This window comes from Vanessa atalanta, chromosome Z (genome assembly GCF_905147765.1).
Source record: "Vanessa atalanta chromosome Z, ilVanAtal1.2, whole genome shotgun sequence".
Lineage (NCBI taxonomy): Eukaryota > Metazoa > Arthropoda > Insecta > Lepidoptera > Nymphalidae > Vanessa > Vanessa atalanta.
Genome location: NC_061902.1, coordinates 5495911 through 5517790, shown reverse-complemented (window position 1 = coordinate 5517790; position 21880 = coordinate 5495911). Strand labels below are relative to the sequence as shown.

General features: G+C 34.7%; 1 protein-coding gene across 1 annotated transcript; it reads right to left on the bottom strand.

Annotated features, from left to right (window-relative positions):
* Positions 1-695: 695 nt before the first annotated feature.
* LOC125076071 (arf-GAP with Rho-GAP domain, ANK repeat and PH domain-containing protein 2) lies at positions 696-21600 on the bottom strand. Its single transcript, XM_047688017.1, has 11 exons — positions 19812-21600; positions 19529-19724; positions 17166-17283; positions 14882-15003; positions 13042-13165; positions 9454-9666; positions 6056-6246; positions 3361-3597; positions 2739-3098; positions 2502-2626; positions 696-1553 (listed from the first exon to the last, which is right to left on the bottom strand). The coding sequence occupies exons 1-11, from the start codon at positions 21338-21340 to the stop codon at positions 1421-1423; spliced, it is 3348 nt and encodes a 1115-aa protein (XP_047543973.1). The 5' UTR covers positions 21341-21600; the 3' UTR covers positions 696-1420.
* Between the last annotated feature and the right edge of the window lie 280 nt (positions 21601-21880).

The following is a 21880-nucleotide window of genomic DNA, read 5'->3' as shown; positions in this document are numbered from 1 at the left end:
GTGTGATATATTATATTTGCTAAATTCATTTCTTTTACTATACATTTATAAATAGATATATCAAGTTGTATTTAATACTTACATCGAAATGATCTTCACAGAAATAAATTGTGGAATTAGTAGTTGACAAAATAAGAGCATCTTGCCTCCATGCCATTTTTAACCACTTAATTCGTATTTATTTATTGTTTGGTACGTATATGAATAATTTGTCTGGCGTTTTTATCGTTGTACTTTCACATTAGGGCACCATACAGTATTTATAATACGAGGAATTCATTATTTATTAAAAAACACAATTGACTGTCATACACAAACACGGCTGTTTCGCGAGGTGTGACGTCATTCAAGACGCCATGACAGTCTTGGCCTTTTTCGCGGTCAATTTCAAGTTCATTTCTAAAAACTCAAAATACTAACATAAAAAACCTATTTTTCTTAAAATAGTATATTTTTGGGGTGAAATAGATGCTAAGCTATAGTTTTAAACTAATTTCCAAATTTTGTCAACTAGCCTATTCTATTACTTTTTCGTAACTTTATGCAGTGAAAATATCTATCTATATCTATAAAATTATTTCCTATAAAACTAATATGGTAACTTGATTACAAGTAAAAACAAAAATTAAAAATAATATAAACATTATGCATGAAGCAAATATTAATTTAGTAATAAATTAATTATTCAATAATTATATTTTTTTCAATATAGACTGCTATCATTTTAACTTACTACATAACTTTTGATTAATAAAATATTTTAACGGTAGTGATTGAAATTTTATATGAATAATTAAACTAGAAAATTCTATTCATTATCTTCGCTGGACTTATCGTGGTTTAAAATTTACATGAGTAGTCAGTGTCAAGTCGCACTAAATCGAATTTTTATATAATTACTCCGTTATTAGCTTGTGCGCTTTAAACTATTTACAAAAACTCTAACCCAATACAACCCAGAATTTGAGCCACGTAAAATAAACATAGAAATTAGCAATACAGTTTAAGCTACAAACAAATACTTCTATAAAAATGGAGTTTAATTCAATCTAAATAAGAAACCGGTTTAGTCCGGTTTTAATAAGTCGGTCGTGTTCCATATTTTCATATTTATACATTGAAATCGAACCTAAAACTGCTTTAATGAGTTCCTATTGTTTCACTTTTGTAAAATTTCATTATTATATTTTATTTAGTATATTTTGCCCCATTACGAAAAAGTTCTTGTAGAAAATAAAATCTAATAGATGAAAACGAGAGAAAGGAAAAACTGTTAACATCAATAAAATAAATAAAATCTAAAAATATGACAACTGAAATCAACAATACGTATAGCGGAATCACCATTTGGTTAAGAATATCTTCACATTTCGATATCTAGTAAATTATTATTTCTATCACTGTATAAAATTATGTAAGTCTAAGTTATGACAAGACGTGGAATCGGCAAAATGGTTTTATGTTCGGCGAACGTCATGGCAGTCATCCATTTCAACTGGTCCTCCGTGACTGCGCCTGCTAACGTACATCCAAACCACGGTCGATCTTTACTCCTGTAAAAGGAAACAAATAATATCATTATTTTTATCAAATAAATGTATGTCGAAGTAGGAGAATGCTCATTGGCTGTACTATCTCATGAGTGTTTGTGTCACAATTTAAGTTACTGTAAAGACAAAAACATTACAGAGTATACTTTTACATTTATACATGACAGAGTAGCTTGTCCCGGCTCTAATAATATTTCAAACTAATTTAACATCTCAAAATTCACTAAATAATATTAATTTAATAATCAAACAGTTTTCAATTATTAAAAATAATTAAAACAATAATTTACGGGCTCGTGTTTTTCTTAAATACGTGATTTTCCGCCGACATACATGTTATTTTTCCTACCATAAATAAATAATGCTTTAGATTACCGACTTTTATATAAAACATTTTAATTATCGTGACATAGTCCTCAAGCTACAATATAACATTTATAACTATTCCCAGACGTGAACGATGTCGCAACAAGCATTAGAATTCTAATTCAAATATCATATTTTTGTCATTATGAATAACTGCGATTGATATAATGAATGAAATATTTGCTATAAATCAAAGTTACTGACTTCTTGTTAAACATTCTTTATCAATACAATGATTTTGCGGAGATGTGGATGATCTCCGGAGAAGGGGATGAACAATCCTTAAATTTGCATATAATTTATTTACAATATACACTTATATATACTCTAGACAAACTATAACAGGAAAAATGCCAAATAAACAACATTTGACAGCAAATTGTCGCGATATCATTGGTCGAGAGCATTAATAATATATATTTACTATGGATTTGCGAAAAAAAGGCCGTTTCGAACGTCGACAAAACTGTTACCGGATTTATACTTTATTATTTTTCCTACATATATAAAACTCAGTAATTGTATTATTAGAACTATTTAGTATTCTATGTGCAAATTATTAAAAAGTAAATAGAAATAACTTACCGTTTCGGTTTATTGTTCCTAGGTATAAATGTAATGGACCAACGTGACTGTGGATTTCGCTTGGGTTCATGGCCGACGTACCACAAAATGTCTTTTATATTCCATTCTTCTATTTTATGAGAACCCTAAACATAACGTATTTAATTAAATACTTTTATCTGACAAATTATTTTAAGAGCTATTAGTTACAATAAAATATTCATCACATTATTGTCAATGTAAAAATGTGGAGCTCACCTGTTTATCTTTGAAGTAACATAGCTTCGCGTCATTAAACTCGAACATGTGCAATTTGAACGCTTTCATAGTTTCATTTGCTAATCGCAGCTCACCGCAGACGAGTGAGGTCGAATGTCGTAGCGCTTCTAATTCGTGAAGTATCTTATTTTCCTTTACCACTAAGTAATTATCTTTTCTATCTTCTTCGTCCCAGTAACCCCATCTAAGGACGACGTCTAGAACTACCTCGTCTATATGAACGACTCGACGCATAGAGTCGTTGCATATCACCTCCTCGAGCATAAGCAAATGTGATTCCATTTTACTTTTTTCGCATAATTCTATGCATATATCGGAGCTAGTTTTGTTCGGTGTTAACTAAAAACGTAACGATTAATTGCTTTAGTTCAAAAGTTGTACCAAAAAGAGTATAAGAATAATAATGTGTAGTATTTATATGGTCAAATTTTGGAGTCAACGCTTAGTTAATAATAATTCATTAGTTTGATTTTGTTATTACTTAATATTTAATAATATTTATAAATATTTTATATATGCATGATATATAAATATATAAGAAAGAAGTAAAAAATAATAATAGTATTTGAATCTTTGTTCTTTTATTGTTAAAATTACTCACGGCTACTTGATGGCATGTATTCCTGTCGTGAATGTAAATCCACGCTTTGAGGTCCCCGGCCGCTTTAGGCGGTGAAGGCACTGTGTTACTGAGTACCCGAACTAGCACTCTTCGTATAGCGGCTTCCCGCCTGACTTCAACCTCAGTAGGTTCCCATATGGCCTCGTAGTTGGCGATCAGATCTCTAACCACATACTGTTCCTTGGCCGACCAAGCAGTTTGTAGATTGTGGCTTGTCTGAAACAGGTCTTGGTCATTAAAGGATCAATCATTTTTTTTTTATGTATTAAGCAGGCGGACCGGCAAATAGTACGTAGATATTGGTGCTGTCAAAAATATTATCCATTCCCTATATCCCTTATGCCTGTACACTCTATTCCAACCATAACAGGAAAAAAGCCAAATAAACAACATTTGACATCAAACTGATGATTCGATATCATTGGTCGAGAGCTTTATTAATCTATGATATCACTAATCACTATGGGCTTGCGAAAAAATGCCGTTTTAAACGTCGACGAAACTGTTATCGGAATTTTGGAAGTAAAATTAAGTTGGAAATAAGTAATTCAATGTAATCGTGTTGTATTATAAATAAAGACATATTAATCATAAACTTTTAGTACTAAGTCTAAGGTTTGTTTATCTTTTTTCCTATTTCCAGAAAATTCCAGTAAATCAAACGAAACAACCCTTTTTATGTATTAATACTTTGTTTGTATTTAAAATAATTTATTGCTGAATTATATATAATAAGCAAATTAAAAAAAATAAAAGTAAAACATGTTTTGTGCATAAAATTGGTTTTATAGTTATAGTAAAACGAAACGTTCGAAGAAGTTTAGATAGGTGAGAGGGAAAAGGGAAAAGGGAAAAATGGTTTCAATGGTTATAGACCGGGTGATGATGACACAAAATATTAGGTCATTTGTACCAGTATGGCGGTTCTTCAGGGGTCTAATTACGTAAAGGCAAAAAGGAAAATGATGGTCATAGCGCTCGCACCGGCGGCCCAATCGCGTGGGCGTTAATCGAACGCGTCGGATAAATAACGAGTTTCGAACGATTTGTTCCACAAAAACGCTTGTATTTTCAAAAAAATTTGAAAAAAAAGAAATAGGCGGTAGCGTAATGCCATACTTCTCGGGTGTGACTTACAGCCCGCCATGCCGACGCGAATACATTAATTTAAATAAAACAATTCAACCATTTGTACCAGCCTAATTTTTGCATAGCTAATCATCGTCGAGTAGCCATTCACGAAAATTACCTTGCCATACTTTTCCGAAAGTTCCCAATGGCCGCCATACCACTGCAAAGGAGTAATTTTTTTTTTCGCCAAACGATTTGTACCACCCTGAAACTTTTTAACAGTTTCCTGTATGATCATAAATAGAAGTCTAATAATGCCATACCTGTGGGAGGTGGCGAATGTAAACAATATTTTTTCAAAATCCTAAGATTTTATTCGTAATTCGAACGATGTACCAGTATGGCACTAATTTTTCCTCTAAGTTTTAGGTTTAACGAATATAAATACAAAGTTTCAAACACCTAGGTGGCGGCAATCTTGTCTTATAAGCAGATGTTATGTTGTATAACATTCTTATTTTATTTTTTCGAGTATGGCACCACTTTGGCACTTCACCATAAGTACGGTGTAATTTTCCCAAAGCATAGTTGTTTTTTTTTCAAGTTTGGAAATGATTTAAAATGCCATATTGTTACAATTCGTTCCAATTTTTTTTTCATATCTTGCTCGAGTGTGACAGTCTTCCGCCCTATAGTTATAGTATGGGATTATTTTTTTTAGGTTGAATTTTATCCAAATGAACCGAATACAATGATACCATACTGTAACAAATGATTTTATGTCTTCTAGCTTGAAAACATGTCAAAAAATCAGGTTTTTCAAGTATGGCGCCACTTTTTCCCTCTACTACAAGTATGGCCAATATAATAATGGTCACATTGTATCGTATAATTTCCAAAAATACTAATGCCATACTGGTACAAATCGTCAATTTTTTTTTCCTTTTCACCTTTTAGCTCAAGTCCGACAGTCATCCGCCCCATGTTTACAATCTGTAATAAATTTTTTTACGTACAATTGCATCCAAATGACGAGAATACAATGATGCCATGATGTAAAAAATGATTTTACGTATTTTACAATCGTATTTTTAAAACGTGTCAAATAAATAAGTATTTCAAGTATGATTGCACTTTTCCCCCTGTAAGTCACACCCGAGAAGTACGGCATTACGCTACCGCCTACTTCTTTTTTTTTCGACTATCTGAAAATACAAGCAGTTTTGTGGAACAAATCGTTCGACACTCGTAATCTATCCGACGCGTTCGATTAACGCCCACGCGATTGGGCCGCTGGTGCGAGCGCTTTGACCATCATTGTCCTTTTTGCCTTTACGTAATTAGACCCCTGAAGAACAAATTACCTAGTATTTTGTGTCATCATCTCCCGGTCTATTAATTATAGATAACACTTATCCTTGATTGTGAAAAGCAAATTAAAGATAGATAAGTTCATACTGATATTCGGAGATAGCGATCTATCCGTAAACTTAGATAGGTTATTGAAAACGGCAGTAAGATAGCTAGCCTTCAACCACATCTCAAGCTTTCGTCATGAATACATAACATTTTTTTTTGTATTATAATAACATTTGCAAATTACCAAAGCAGCAGGCATGATAGTGGGAGCCCAGACTGATGCGAGATTCTCAGCGGCCATCTTGTTGGCGTGCGCCATTGTGTGTAGGAAGTGCAAGTGCGCGAACAGTTTGCGTGCTGTGTTGCGAGCTATCGGCGGTAACGACGTCATTGCGGCTCGGTACACAGCGTGACGCGCATTTGTGTCTTTGATTTCTGAAGATAATAAAAAAAAACTAATTGTATTCGTGATTGTTCCTGGTATAAAAAAAAATCAAAATAACAATAACCAACTTAACGAAATTGATAAAATTACTTAGAGTCATATAAATTAATAAAATTATAATATTTAAAATATACGAGTAAATTTTAATACTAGACTCAGCTTTTTTGCCAAAAAGAGTGATATTTCTTTAATAACTTCGGAATCAAAATCAACACGTCTTACATGGGGTTACATTCTTTGACACCTGTCTAATGTCACCATACTTACAAAAAATAAATCCTCCAGTAAGGAGGTGTAACATTAAAAAAATCAACCTAACTATCTTAGTATACCACACGGTCATCCTGCTTATTCATCTGACCCAGATATGTCGAAATCTTGGTCCATCCAACGCTTCATCAAATCAGTATTAATCGGACCCTCACCATGACCAACTTTCTTTACTTCATAAAGGTCATTCTGCTTCTTCTGTACCACTTCATAAGGCCACTAAAATTTAAGGTATAATTTGCTACCCTTGTGTGAAGTGTGTTCTCTTAATGGCAATCAAATCACCGATACCATATTGATTAGCCTTTTTTCTGTTTTTATTGAAACTTCTTCTTTCTTCACGTTCTCATCTTGTATCTTTTGTATAAATTCTTTTGTTTTCCGTCTAAGTTCAGATCTATTCTCACTATAACTTGCAATACTCTCTTCTTCAATTAACTTTAGTATCTCATCATTTTCGTCTTTCATCTTTACTCCAATAATCAATATGCATTCTTTACAGTTATCTATTACTTTTCTAATTTTTCTTTTGAGATATTCAATGAAATATTCTCGGTTAATTAATTCTTCAGTCTTCTCAATAGAAAAATGTCCCTTCTCGTGATTCTTCTTTATAACGTCGTATTGCATATTCTTCGGTACCACCCTTAGTTTTCTACCATTTTTCTCTTTGACAAGTATTCCATTTTCGATAATGTAGTCTTTAAAGGGTTCTTATCTCAGGATTATTTTTAATTGGTCAATCTGGTCGTCTTCTTCTTGTGATTTTTTAATACGAAGAGTAGTTTCAGTAAGTATAAAGCAAACAGGATGTCTGCTCAAAGCATCTGCATGTTGTAACATTAAATTTGGTCTATGTTCAATCACAAAGTCGTACTGTTCAAGTAGTAAAGCCAAACGAGCCACCCGTAGAGGTAAATGCTTTTTCAGCAGCGTCATATTTAATGCGGTACAGTCCATCACGATATTAAAATGTATACCAAGTAAGTAGACACGGAATTTTTTTATAGCTTCCGCTATTCCTTAAAAAACTCTAAGTAACTATGATAATTTTTTTCTATAGGTAAGGTCTTTTTGCTCATAGAGTGTACTGGATGCATTTGATTATCTTCTGGATCTCTTTGTAAGAGTACAGCTCCAAAGCCTTTCTCACTCGCATACCTATGAGATCCGTCTCATAAGTTCGACTGTAGATGGAGAGGACGGTTGAACTACATAATATGTCTTTAAGCTCTATGAACGCTTTCTCGCAGCTTTCATCAAAGTAAAATTCCACATTCTTCTTGAGTAAATCTGTAACTGTCCTGGCTGTTAAAGAGTAGTTTTTTATAAATTTTCTAAAGTAGCCAGTGCGACCAAGAAATAATTGCAATGATTTAATTTAGTTACTTTAAATTTTGAAACAACATTGACTTTCTCCCTTAAACGGTCCAATTGATCTTCTATCAATGGTAGCGGGAATCTTTACTGTATTATCTTCTTATTCTATCTCCTATAATCAATACACAATCGATATTGCCCATTCTTCTTTTTGCCTAAAACAACCGGACTTGCAAAATCGGAATTACTCGGATTAATAATTTTCTGCTCTGTCCATTTTTCTATCTGTTTGTCAACAATTTATTTTTCCAGAGGTGATAATCGACGTTGGTAAATTGGGGTTTCACCGGTAAGTACGATCTTCATTTCAACATTACTTTCTTTCTAAGCTTCATTAATTTTGTATTCTTTAAGAAACTTTTTTTTTTAGAAAACTCCGTCTCCTACATTTAAGTTTTCGCGTACATTATTCTCGTAATTCCATCTGACGAAGAATTAATATTGAGATCGTACAATATTGGATTGCCGAGAATTATGTTAACGGGTATAGTTTCGTCTTTTACTACATGGAGAACTATATCAATAAAACAATCATCTATTTGTAATATAGCTGTGAAGTATCCCTCCGTATTTATTTCCTTTTTTCCAATTCCAGTCAGACATATTTTAGAATTATTCTCGTATTTTGGCTTATCCTCTTCAAATACTTTTAATTGTGTAAACATAATTAGGTTTACGTCACTGCCGGTGTCAATTAATGCAGTCATCTCAATTCCATTAATTATAATCTTCTTAAAAGGAGTCTTTTCTTCTTCTTTATCGTTATGGATGTTTAGAGTTTTCCTCTGTTTTCCTAGGCATTCGGTACCTTTATGGCCATATTCATTGCAGCGAAAACGTTTAACTCCTTTTGTACAAGCTGGTGCAAGGTGATCTATATCGCCGCATTTGAAACATCTATTAATCGTTGATTTACGTCCTGTAACTTTAGCTGACGAACTCGCAGTCGCAGAATTATTCTGTCTAGCACTATTCTTACTATCGATTATTTTCCTTAAATTACTATAGGAATCTAGCTTAGTGCGGAATTTCTTTATGTCTCTAGCGCCGTACAGTATAGCTTTATTCGTTTCAGAATCAAGAATACCATCAATCACATACTCTATTAAAGCATCATCTTCTACACTGGCGTGTAAAGCCAATTCCCTCATATGCAGAAAATATTGTTGGAATGTTTCTTCGTTTTTCTTTTTCGCGAGGCACAAGCTTCTTATGGACTATAGCGCTATTTAACTTGGAACCAAATTCGTCTAAAAGATATTTTTTCAAAGTTTCCCAATCTTTCACACTGCCTAATGACCGTAAAATCAGTCGTGCAGTCCCGCCAAGTAATCTTTTTCCATAAACAAGCTTCTTAATCTTGGACTATTCCATGACTCAAAATCAACACGTCTTACATCGGGTTACATTCTCTGACAGCTGTCTGGTGTCACCATACTTATAAGCAAAAATATAATCCTCTAGTAAGGAGGTGTAACATTAAAAAAAATAACCTAACGATCTTAGTATACCACATATATATATTTAATTATTTAAAAAAAAACTACCTAGAGCGGATGTCATAACGCTGTGTTTATCCTGGAGCACGAGCGACTCGGGAAGATCTCTGAAGAAGCGCTTTAGCACTCCGGCCACATCGTGCTCCGAGTGCCGCCCTGGTGTGAGTTGTACTGACCACGAGTCCCGGCGGAATCGAGCGAGAAGCTCCGAAAGAACCGTCGCACTTCCAGAACGACGGTAGATACCTTCCGATAAACTACCTGAAAAGAAACATACGAATTACTCTTTGATTATTTAAATGTCTAGATAGTGTCCAGCTACGAACGCGTCAAAATAAAGGCCCACGGATGGCCACTAAGTACATGCACATTAGTAAAGTAGCACGTTTGGCGAGTGTCAAGTGTAGCTTTCAGATCATCCATCCTCATGCCCTTAGCACAGTTTTATTTTGACGTCGGCGTAGCATGATTTTTTCTCCCATACTTCTCTGTCTGAAGTCATCTCACTAGTAAAAATATTTCTAGCCATATCGTCCTTTCACACAATCGATACATCGTTTATTTGTTCGTCTTATACTTTCATATTCATCCAAGTCCAAGCTCAAGACCTTCCTCACAACATGGCCCTTCCTCCGCATTATTATGCCGGTTTCCACATAGCTTCTCGGTTACCGGTGCCACTTTCAAACTTCTTCTTATGTACTCATTCCATACTCTAACACACCACACATTCCTCTCAACAATCTCATCTCCGCTACATGCAGATTTCTTTCAATCATCCCTTTTCTAGCCCAACACTGATCTAAATAGAACAGCAAATGTGACCATCTATAAGAATAGATCTTCCCCTTAAGTTCAAGAGGAATATGGGGGTCACAAATTGCCAATTTTCCATAACCTGCCGCCATTTCATCCCACAGGGTGGATGGTGGATAATACTGTGCTGTATTACACACACTGTACACTAATAGAAAGTCGCAGGAAAGGGGCCCGTCAACAATCGCATCTCTCTGGTCTTGAAGCCATTTCAAGACCGAAGAGATCACCGAATTCGCAGAATATGTTTTCAGTCTTCGTTCTGCTGATTTTCAAGCCAATATTCTCTAGTTTCTGTTGCTAATCCTCTAATCTGCTCTGGATCTCAGGTCCATAGTCACCATCCAGAACAATGTCGTCGGCAAACAGCATGCACCAAGGGGCCTCTTCTTGTATGTCCGCCGTCAGGGCTTCCATAATCAGCAGGAAGAGATAAACACTAAGAGCCGACCCTTGACGTAAGCCTACAGCCACATTGAACTGGTCGGTGTTGCCGGCAGACGATATTATAGCACGGACTAACTCCACTTAATTCCCAGGCAAACTTTCTCTTTGATGGCCCACCATAACACTTCACGAGGCACCCTATCATAAGGCTTCCTCGATCAATATACACCATGTCCAAGTTCTTGTGAGCACGTCTGTCTCTCCCGATCTGGCATAAGCCCAAATTGATCTTGGGTAGCATTATCCCTCTATAGTTGTTGCAATCCCCCTTTACGTCCCCTTTGTTTTTGAAGATGCACGGGTACTAGTGAACTACTGCACCATTCTTGTGGGATGGTTTCTTCATGCAATAATTTATTGAAGAATAAAGTCAACCACAATCATCCGTCACTCTTTAGCACCTTCCATACAACTAGTATATGATCTGGCCCTTTGGAGCCTGAAGGGCTGGGCTCAGAAGCATGAAAAATGGGAAGGATTTGTCGGTCCCATTTTTCAAGATTCTGACTGCTGTCATTACCTCGTCCATTTGTCTTACTAATCCCTTATTTATTTGTGTCTTGGAGCATACCATTCCAGTATTCTCTTCATTCATAAGCTATTCAAAATAAGCCTTCCATCGGTCTTTTATTTAATATATATCTCTACATAAAACCTCACCAACCTCATTTTTCATGCACTTGATATGCGTTATATCTCTTTTCTACCGTGTCCCTCTTTCGTACTTTGGAAGAGATCCTTCTGGCCTTTAGGGCTTGTGCAGTGAGTTGTGCACTGTTCTTGGCTCTGGCAACTGCTACTGCCATTCCATTGCTCTTCCATTCATTGTAAACTTCCATTGTTACATCTTTCAGACTTGCATTCTCATTTTATACAAACTGACATTCTTTAAAAGCCACTTTGTTCTCTTTCAGTACATATTGCACTTCTTCTTCTTCCACCACCATGTATCCTTATTTATCAAACCTTTTCCTTTCGACTCTCCAAACACGTCTTTTGCGACCTTCCTTTTGTCTTTGGTATCACCTGACCATTTTATTCCAACATAATTTTATCGATTTGGTCCTAAATCTTCATTCCACATTTTTCATTCTCTAACATACGCCATCTTTTCTTAATCGTTTTGTCTTTGGAGGTGGCCGTGTCTTGCTGTTTTTGGGCGAGACACTTAATTCTACCTCCATGGCCACAAGCCTATGTTGAGCGATTAATGCTTCGCCCAGCAGAACTTTACAGTTTTGACACATCATAGACTCCTCCGCTTCACTAAAAAAGTAGTCTATCTGTGTAGCGTGGTGGCCACTCTTGTAAGTTATCAGGTGGTCCTATTTCTTCTCAAGCCACGTTTTTGCTATCGAAAGTTCGAAAGCACAGGCAGCTTGTAATAGTACCTCGCTGTCAGCCTTCCGGTTTTCAAATCCCCACCCACCATACACTTTTTCATTAGAGAGAGTGATGACTCTCTCCTACATGTTCATTGAAATCACCACCCATGCAGACATCCTCTGTCTTCTGTTCTTCCGCAATCAATTTAATAGCTATCAGTCTATCATTCACTCTTTTTACATCCACCACGCAATCTTTCAATCTACTATTTGAAACTACACCCACACTACTTTTCTTGCCATCACTTCCACAATAAGAGAACTTACATCCTCCTATTTCTAGTTTTAGTCTTTGCACCCTTCCACTGCGTCCCTTGCAGGCAAGTTGCATTTATCCGTCGCCTTTTTAGTACATTGGCTAGCTCTCTTCCTCAGACATCAGACATCGTTCCTACTTTTCTAGTTGCACACCGCAGATTTACCTCTCTTACACATCGAGCTTGCGCCGCACAAGCCCGTTCCGATGCAACAACCCTTGTCCATTTCCCACAGGACCCGGGTGCTATCCCTGCACGTCGCCTGTGGGGTACGCCCTAACCCTATCACTCGTACGATTCTTACTATCCATACTGCTAATGGTTTAGCTTAAATAATGTTATGAAAAACACTTATTTTTAGATAATATATTGAATATTAATAACATGAACATATTAAGTGATTATTCTAAAGGCGTCGTATATAGCCCGGACCAAATAAAATATCTTAAAAATATGTTCTAGATCTAATAAATTAACTATTATATTAAGCGTATTTCAGACAGGGTTTTGTCCGTAAGGTAGCCACAGCAACGAGTGGCCGTGTCTGCTGGTATTACATTATATATTAGATCTATTCAACAGACTAAAAAAATCCTATTATTAATTTTTATCTCTCTCAAACCCTACTTTATTTTAAATGAATACTTTTAATTTGACGGAAATAATGTTAAGCTTATTTTAAGATTTGAAATTGTTATTTTTGGTTGAAATATTCCAATATACATACATACCATGTGCATAAATGAAGCTAAGACATTTGTCTACTATGACTGGGACATCCTCCTTTGTTAACTGTTGGTGGTGGATGTGTGCGCCGTTGTTGTGTGCGGCCAGTTTCACCATGTACTTCCAACCCTGGAAACAATAATAGTAATAAATGTCTTTATGGCCCACATATTTTTTTTTTATGTCAAAAGGTGGCAAACGAGCAGGAGGCTCATCTGATGGAAAGTGACTACCACCGCCCATGGACATCCGCAACACCGGGGGGCTTGCAGGTGCGTTGCCGGCCTTTCAGGAAAGAGTACGCTCTTTTCTTGAAGGTTCCCAAGTCGTATCGGTTCGGAAAAGCCGCCGGCGAAAGCTGGTTCCACAGAGTGGTTGTGCGAGGCAGAAAATGTCTTAAAAATCACGCTGTTGTGGATTTTCGGACATCTAGGTGGTGCGGGTGATATTTGGAATTTTGACGAGATGTCCGAAGTTGAAATTCAGCAGCCGGGATTAATCCGAACAATTCCTCGGAACATTCCCCGTGATAAATTCTGTAGAAGGTGCAGAGCGATCCAACATCTCTACGCAAAGCCAAAGGATCAAGCAGATCGGAAAGGGCTTGATCGTCGATAATTCGAGCCGCTCTACGTTGGATACAGTCAAATGGAAGGAGCTGGTACTGGGGAGCACCCGCCCAGAGGTGAGAGCAGTATTCCATGTGAGGCCGAATTTGCGCCTTGTATAGACTTACCTTGCCTCCTCTTGCTTTGCTGAGCACACCGCTTTTTTGATGCCAATTTGGCTTTGCCTTCCAATTGACGCGGAACTGAACAAGGCTCGAAACATCGACGCCAAGTATTCCGATACTAGCTGTGGCGGCTAACGGAATGTTCTCGAATCGTGGAGATACGACAAATGGTGTTTTTTTAGCAGTTAACGCGCAAACTTGCGTCTTTTTGGAGTTGAAGTGGACTAGGTTTAGCCGACCCCAGTTCGAGACTTTGTTTAATGAAGACTCGATTTCAGACACAAGTTTGTTCCGGTTTTCTTCGACGTTTTCCCGAGAAATATTAGCATGGCCGGTGTATGAGGTGTCTACGGTGCTGTCGTCTGGTATAGCAGTGAATATTATTGATTTGCAACAAGTCATTGATATGCAGAAGAAACAGAGTGGGTGATAGAACGCAGCCTTGTGGAACACCAGCATTGACGAATTTTAAGTCGGAGCATGCACCGTCGACAACGACCTTGATGCTCCGATCTGCCAAAAAACTGGTAATCCAATTGCATAATTTCCCGGGAAGCCCATAGGAAGGAAGCTTCGAAAGAAGCACTTTGTGCCACACGCGATCGAAGGCCTTCGCTATGTCCAGACTGGCTGCTAATGCCTCCCCCTTGCTCTCAACTGCTTTCGCCCATCTATGAGTAAGGTAAACTAGAAGATCACCGGCTGAGCGACCCCGACGGAAACCGTAAAAAGTGGTCTTATCACCGATGTAAAGATTTGATTAAAATTTCATATTTGAGTAATAGAACCATTATTTGTTTATTAAAGTTTTACATCTAAATATTTCCGAGAAATTAGCTAACCTCAGTTATAACAACACTGTCGACGTATTTAAGAAATGAAGTAATACAATACTCGTGAATCATGTCTTATTAGTAAGAAACACTTATGAATAAGAATAAATGTTACTGAACGAGATTTCATCAACTGTTTTAAGCATATTTTATATAGCATTATGAGATCATTAAATTATCTCAATTATAGGACACTCGCATATGTTAAAAAGTGTTTATTATTTGTCGTTGACAATATTTTTAATTAGTGTCTAATAATTGTAAGTATTTTAAACTCACCTTTAGTTCTCTTTCATGTGGAAATCGTAAATATAAAGTAGTTTGTGGGCAATCTAAGAGTAAGTTCGGGCTTCCATCTGAAGGGCATGCCTGTTTAGTCTCGTCGTCTGCGTCTTGTGTAACTAAAAAATACATAAAAGTAATGAGTATACGATTCTGAAGCACATGTTTGTACGAAGAATATATTTATTGACATTTGAATCATCTAAAATACAAAACTCATAGTCTTGTAAAGGTACTATTGAACTTTATAAAGAAAGAGTATTTTTAATTAAAATGACACCTAAGTTATATCAGATTCGATTTTCGAATCGAAAAAAATTGTTTTTGATAATATTGCCACATTGCATCTAATTTAAGCAATACAGGAAAATAACACGTAAATCACGAAATAAACGGTATCCCAGAAGACTTCTTAAAGTTTCGACAAGAGTATGTAATGTATGTTTTTCTAAGCGTGTAAGATATTGGAATTACATGACTGACGTGACAAAATGATGATTCAAATGGTGCTTGTAAATAACTACTTGAATTCAGTATTCTACTTCGAAGTACATTTTATTTCTATTTCATTGTCGTTCATCTTTCTGCGATGTTTATATCATTTAAAGTGATGAGCTGAGTCCTAAACTAACACACGAATAATTCCATCGCTCAGATATTCTTTGATAATGAGATGTATCATTGCTGGAGTATGCGCCGTTTTCTAAATAAACACAACTATATGAAGGCAACGATACCTAGAACCAATGAATCATCAAGTCTCGTCAACTTACAACGGATGATTAATTAGTATCTACTCGAACTAGCATAAAAACTTTTTAATTTCTAATAATTTAATTTTACGTTACAAACTGCGTTGTAAAAAATATATATTTGCTTTTGTATGATAACGTCCTAAAAAATATATCTTTGTTAGCATGATAGGTCGCAAAGTACATGCAATATTTATATTTTGTTTTTATTAATATTTTAAATTTTATATTTGGTTTTGTCATACTCAATTTCAGATTTAACTTTATCTTACTTTGTATTTCCTATGTTTATTGTATAGGTACAACTATGTAAAATTTATTTTTGTTAAAATTCGCTTTAATATATATTTAATATGCTTGATTTGGTCATACGTTTTAAAACACCAAAGCACGATTCAATGTACTCACGAGAATCGTATGTCGGCGATACTAAATAAATAATGAATAAAAACAAATTAAGGGTCCTGTGATTTTAGGCCCATCACTATAAGATAGTTGCATATTGATATCACAAGCGACCCTCACCGGCTTCGCATGGTTGTAATTTATTAATAAAGAAAATTATTTTAAATAAACATTATTGCCGCAAACCGCAATAATGTTGATTTCTACCCGTGATTTCTTTTGTACAATTGGATCAACAGTTACGGAGAATAGCCGCTGCATACAAACAAATAAATTTGACCTCAATGGAACTATACTATAGTTATAGTATAGTTCCATTGAGGAGCTAATATAGTTATATTAGAACAGATAAGAAGTATCATCGATGCAATTATAGTAGTCGTATCGCCATTCATTCCGAGTTAACCTATATTATTTAATTATAAATGCCAAAGTAATCTGTCTCTCTATCTGTTGCTCTTTCGTGGCCTTAACCGACTTTGATGAAATTTGGTATAAAGTTTGCACTCCAAAAACGATAAAGGCTTTCTTGCCTAACACCTCACGACCAACCCCCAAAACGTGGGCGAAACCGTAGGCGACATCTAGTAACTTTATTTATTTACTACTTGCCTAATTTGTCGCTGTGTTATTCATTACGTACGTGGAAAAAAACAAACTAAGCAACGAAAGGTTCAATACGGTAATGAATAATTGCAAATAACTATTGTGATATTGCTCTATCTGCGTGACATTGCTCGTTTCATTGTTATAAAATTACCATATTACTGACGATTCTGATACATAAGTCTGGGATTAATACAAATTGTAAGCCATTATAAAACAGTATAGACTAGAATATAATTCCTATATAGGAACTAGTGACAGATGGGACGTCATCCGTCCGCTTGTATAGCTTTACCGTTACGGACAGAATCATTGTTGAATTGATACACCCGTTTAAAAAAAAACTGTACTTTGACCCCAAGATGTCTTATGACATTAGTTTTGCTGTAAAATAATAAATATATCTCGGACAAAAGGTTTATGGACAATCATTCATAAATGCAAAATTTTCGTTATGATGTATCTATGAATCTATATCTAAAAATGTTATATATGTTTTAAACTGTATACATACGTACCGACACATCTCGTTTTCCTGAGGTCGACGGTGCGTACGTCATCACTGCTGCTGTAATAGGCGAGCACCCGACGGATCAGCATGACCCACGCGCCGCGCCACTCACCAGTGACACCTTCCTGTCAATCAACATATTCCCTTTTGCATTAGATCTCGCCGTTGCGACCTTCTCATATACAACATATACTTTCAACTGCCATAGCAACAGCCAAAACCAAAATCATTACACACATAATATAACTCTAAACCTCTACGTAATAATACATATTTATTGGAAACTCTCAAATAATTATTTAAAAAATGTGGAAGAGTTTCCTTAATTAAATGTATTTTATTCATAATAACAGTTTTAATATCTTTATTAAAGTAGTCGATAAAATAGCTGCACATTTCAAAACAATAAATGATGAAGATTACAAACGTCTTGATTATTTAAGATCAAGATAACGGAATACTAGTTGCTTAATACTTTTGATCACGTTTACTAAAATTAATGTTAAACTTAAACAGCTCCACAAAGAGTACGATAATTGATGAATATTTAACATTACAAATTAAGATCTTGTTTTAAATGTGGATCGGTTAAATTCATTTATAAATAAATATTTTTCAGTATCATTCGATTATCTAACGCGCTCGATTCGTGAGAGATAGCGCGGAAAGAAAAAAAATATATATATATATATATATATATATATATATATATATATATATATATATATATATATATATATATACATAATACAACGTAACGTATCAAAAAACACATTCGCATCGAGCGTTTTTACAATTACATACGAAATGACTATAAACGTTGACTATATTATACGTTGAATTTTATTGCATGATAATGTTTAGACAAAAACCTCATCTGAAATACGCTGAATATAATGGTACAAATTTCATGTCGAAATATTCGGCAGTTTTTGCGTGATGCGCGTGAAAAAAGCAGCGATCTTTTTATAGACATAATATACGATAAGATTAAGTAAGTGAATTAAAAAATGTATTTGATATATTTCATCGTGTATGCATGCAGATAAAGTTCGCTAAATATAAAACACACCATAAAATCAATAAGACTGTGGTACAATCATTCGCATATGCATTTCTCATTCTCACAAAGCAAATATACAACAAAAAAGGGCAATGTAACTTGTATTTCAAAACATGCTATATGTTCTCACATTGCAGAAGTGTATAAATCAGTGTTTTCTTTTTCATTATTATAATTTGAAATACAAGCCAATACTTAAATAAAATCTCAATAAAGTATTTTTAGAAGAATTTGCCGTATTACTAATTAGGTACACAAAATATATATCGTTAAAGTAACTTTAGCTCTTTACCCATACTATTTTATAGATATTAAAGGCCAGTTTCGAATACGATGTGGGGACAATCGCATTGCCTTTGATCCAATATATGTGTCATTATATAAACAGGTCAATTACTTGCATACTGTAGACTGTGTAGGCATGAATCAATTCGAGTGCAGCACATAAAAAATGTATGAATAGTTTTGTATACGTATAAATGTTATTATTATAAATTAAGCTTAATAAATTCATAGAAACAAAAACACATAAATCCTTTATGTGTTTATGTTTCTATGAATTTATATAAAGGGCAAATATTGTTCAAATGCAATAAAATAACTACATCAACTAACAAAGGTAGTACATCGGAGCGATAAGGAATAGAGATAAATATTGTGTAAATGAAATGGAGTATTGTGCTCAATACGCGTGTTATTAATTTATTACGATAAACTTGTACTAATGTTCATCACTCTATATGTTAGTTTCATCTACCTATCTGTTATAACTGGCACCACAAAGATACATTTATTTATTATGAATTTGACAAGTTTTTGAAGCGTTTGTTTATTGAGTATTTTTAGTAAGGATTTTAGAAAGGGTTGAATAAGTAATACAACGACGATATAAAGTACTGGTGCTGATGTGAAGAATGCCGACGTGATTAATGTTTAATCGAAGTATTATACGAATGCCTAACGGTTGCGCGAGTTCATGACTAGCGTATATAATAGTACAACATTGATCCATAAAGGATTCGTTAAAAAATCATTTTACATTGTACATACAGACAAAGCATATTAGTTAGTAATAAAAATATTAATATTAGAGAAATTGAAATATTTATTTCAATTTCTCTAATATTAATATTTTTATTACTAATGTGTATAAAATATTTATTTGAGCCCAAATCTTTAAAAAGCTGTAACATGTGTTGTAATAACATATTATATTATATTAACATATTATTGAGGATAAAATTTGAATTGCTATCAGTAGCAAATATATGTAAATTTTGTAATTTCATAATATACATATACAATACCTTCAGATAGCACCAGCCACAACGAGTGTATTCTGCTGTATATTTTGTGGGAAAACCATTGGTTAGGTGTTCAGCAATTTTTTGAGTCCAATTACGTCTTTCAGAAGCACTCGCACAACTGAATAATATCTTCCGTGGAGTATTACGAACACCAGTCGACACGGTCAGTTCAAAACAGTAAGAGTTGCTTGTGGTGCTGTTGGAAATAAAGAAGTTAAATATCTAAAAAAAAAATATACTATGAAATATAATGATGTTGACAATATTAAATGAGAATTTTTACCTGGAAGAAAGTGGTAAAACAAGTTGCAGACAGTAAATATTTTCAAATGTGTACGCTTCTTTCAAAATAGAGTTTGTTGGATCTGTGTAACACATCAATTTTTGATCTGACAGAACACAATAGCGATTTTGTGAATTTTTAAACAAATCTTCTACTCCTGAAACTACCTTATTTAAAATTCCACTATAATATGGTACAGGTAAATTATTTATAGGAGGTCTTTGTACTATTTCAACTTTTTGTGATGTTTGCTTATTAGACTTGTTTAATACATTGTCAAATTTTAGCATATTAGAGAATCTTTGCATCATGGAATTAGAATGTTTTACATCCCCTTCTGTAGGTACTACTGCTCCTGAATCATTGCTGACATACCAATTAGCATTCTTCTCTTTATCGGTAGTTGGTGAAGATGATGTAGTCTTACACAAAGTTTCTTCTGGTAAGAGACTATCAAATCGTTCAGGTGGAGTGGGTGGATTAAAGTAATCACTCTCACCAATATCATAAACAACATCGTCATTTCCACTATCTGTTGATACAATTGTCCCATATGTATCTCCAATCAGGAATGACTCTAATAGAAGTAACTCATTACTAACCCCTTCATATTTTTGTGCAGAAGTGATACTGCTTGTCAATGGATCAAACTCATAAATAGTACTCTTACTTGGTCTTGGAATTGTTTCCATTACAGCCTTAGAAGAGCTAGGAGATGGATGTGGAAGGGTCCAATTTTCATACAAAGAGTTCTGTCTCATAACTTCAGTAGAACTTTCTCTTTTTTTTCGCCTCTCTGGTATCTCAGGGGCCGACCTAATGCTTACAACACTATTAGGTCTTGATGGCTTCGGAGTATCATAAGCATTTTCACTATCAAAATTCAAACAAGCATCAATACATTCATTTTCTTTACTGTCATGTGAAAAATTACTCACTGTATCTGCATTGGAATCAGAATTGCTAGAAAACAGTGACAGGTCATCAAGATGGGACGAGTTCAGCTGGAGTGGTGACACTTTATTACGATTTAAGCAGTCGTCTTCATTTCTAAATCGCTTCTGTTCTAGTAGTGGTGAGTGAAATTGAATATTGTCAAAAAAACTTACATCAACAGCTGGCATAGAAGTACACCTCTGGTTGTCTAAATTATCAAAGGTTTCTGTTTTCTTAGTCATACGTAATTTTAGGCCTGCAGTTTTCGTACTTTCTATAACGGATTTTGTGACAGAATCCCGAACAGCTTTCGATGTACTTAACGTTTTTTCTAAAGTCCCTTTGGCAAACTTAGATCCATCCAGAATTGACTTTTCAAATTTTTCATTAGCAGACTTAGCCGAGCTACTCACTTTTTGTGCTACATCTTCTGATATTTGTTTGGACACGGAACTGATCGAACGTAATATATTTGTAGCAGTGACCCTGTCTTGAATCACCGGTGCCTTTGTTCGTGGCAGAGGTACGGGTGTTCTTAAATCATTTTGGGGCGGAAATGCGCTCCGAGGTTTAGGTACAGGCGGCGTATCCATGAGGACAGACTTCCACTTTTTACAGATGTGATATACTATGTCAGAAACAATAACATGGTCGAACTAATAACATACTTTACAAACAAAATAATTAAAATGAGTCACATAACGAGGTACACATTTCACTTTGACCTAAATAGTTTTACTAAATTTTAATAGATTTCAAAAACACTCATAAGATAAGGCAAAAAAATATAAATATCAAAATTATCAACAGCAAAATAACAAAAAGAAACGAAGCTATGTATTGTTAGGGCAAAGCCAATAGATTGTATCGAGCGATAGCTCGTACTTCAAAGTAATCGCAGATAATACAATAACTTCAACATCAATTGTCAAATTGGTAATGGACCTGTCAGAGAGCCACAGACCTCACAATATATGTTAAGTGATTTCGGAGATTATAAAGTGAATCAAAACTCTCGTACGGTTTATTTATTATCTGACTATGCATTTGAAAGGTATAAAAAATAATTATTTATATTAATTATTACAAAATTTGTCATTTGATTAAAATATTTGCCTTTTACTACTCTTATC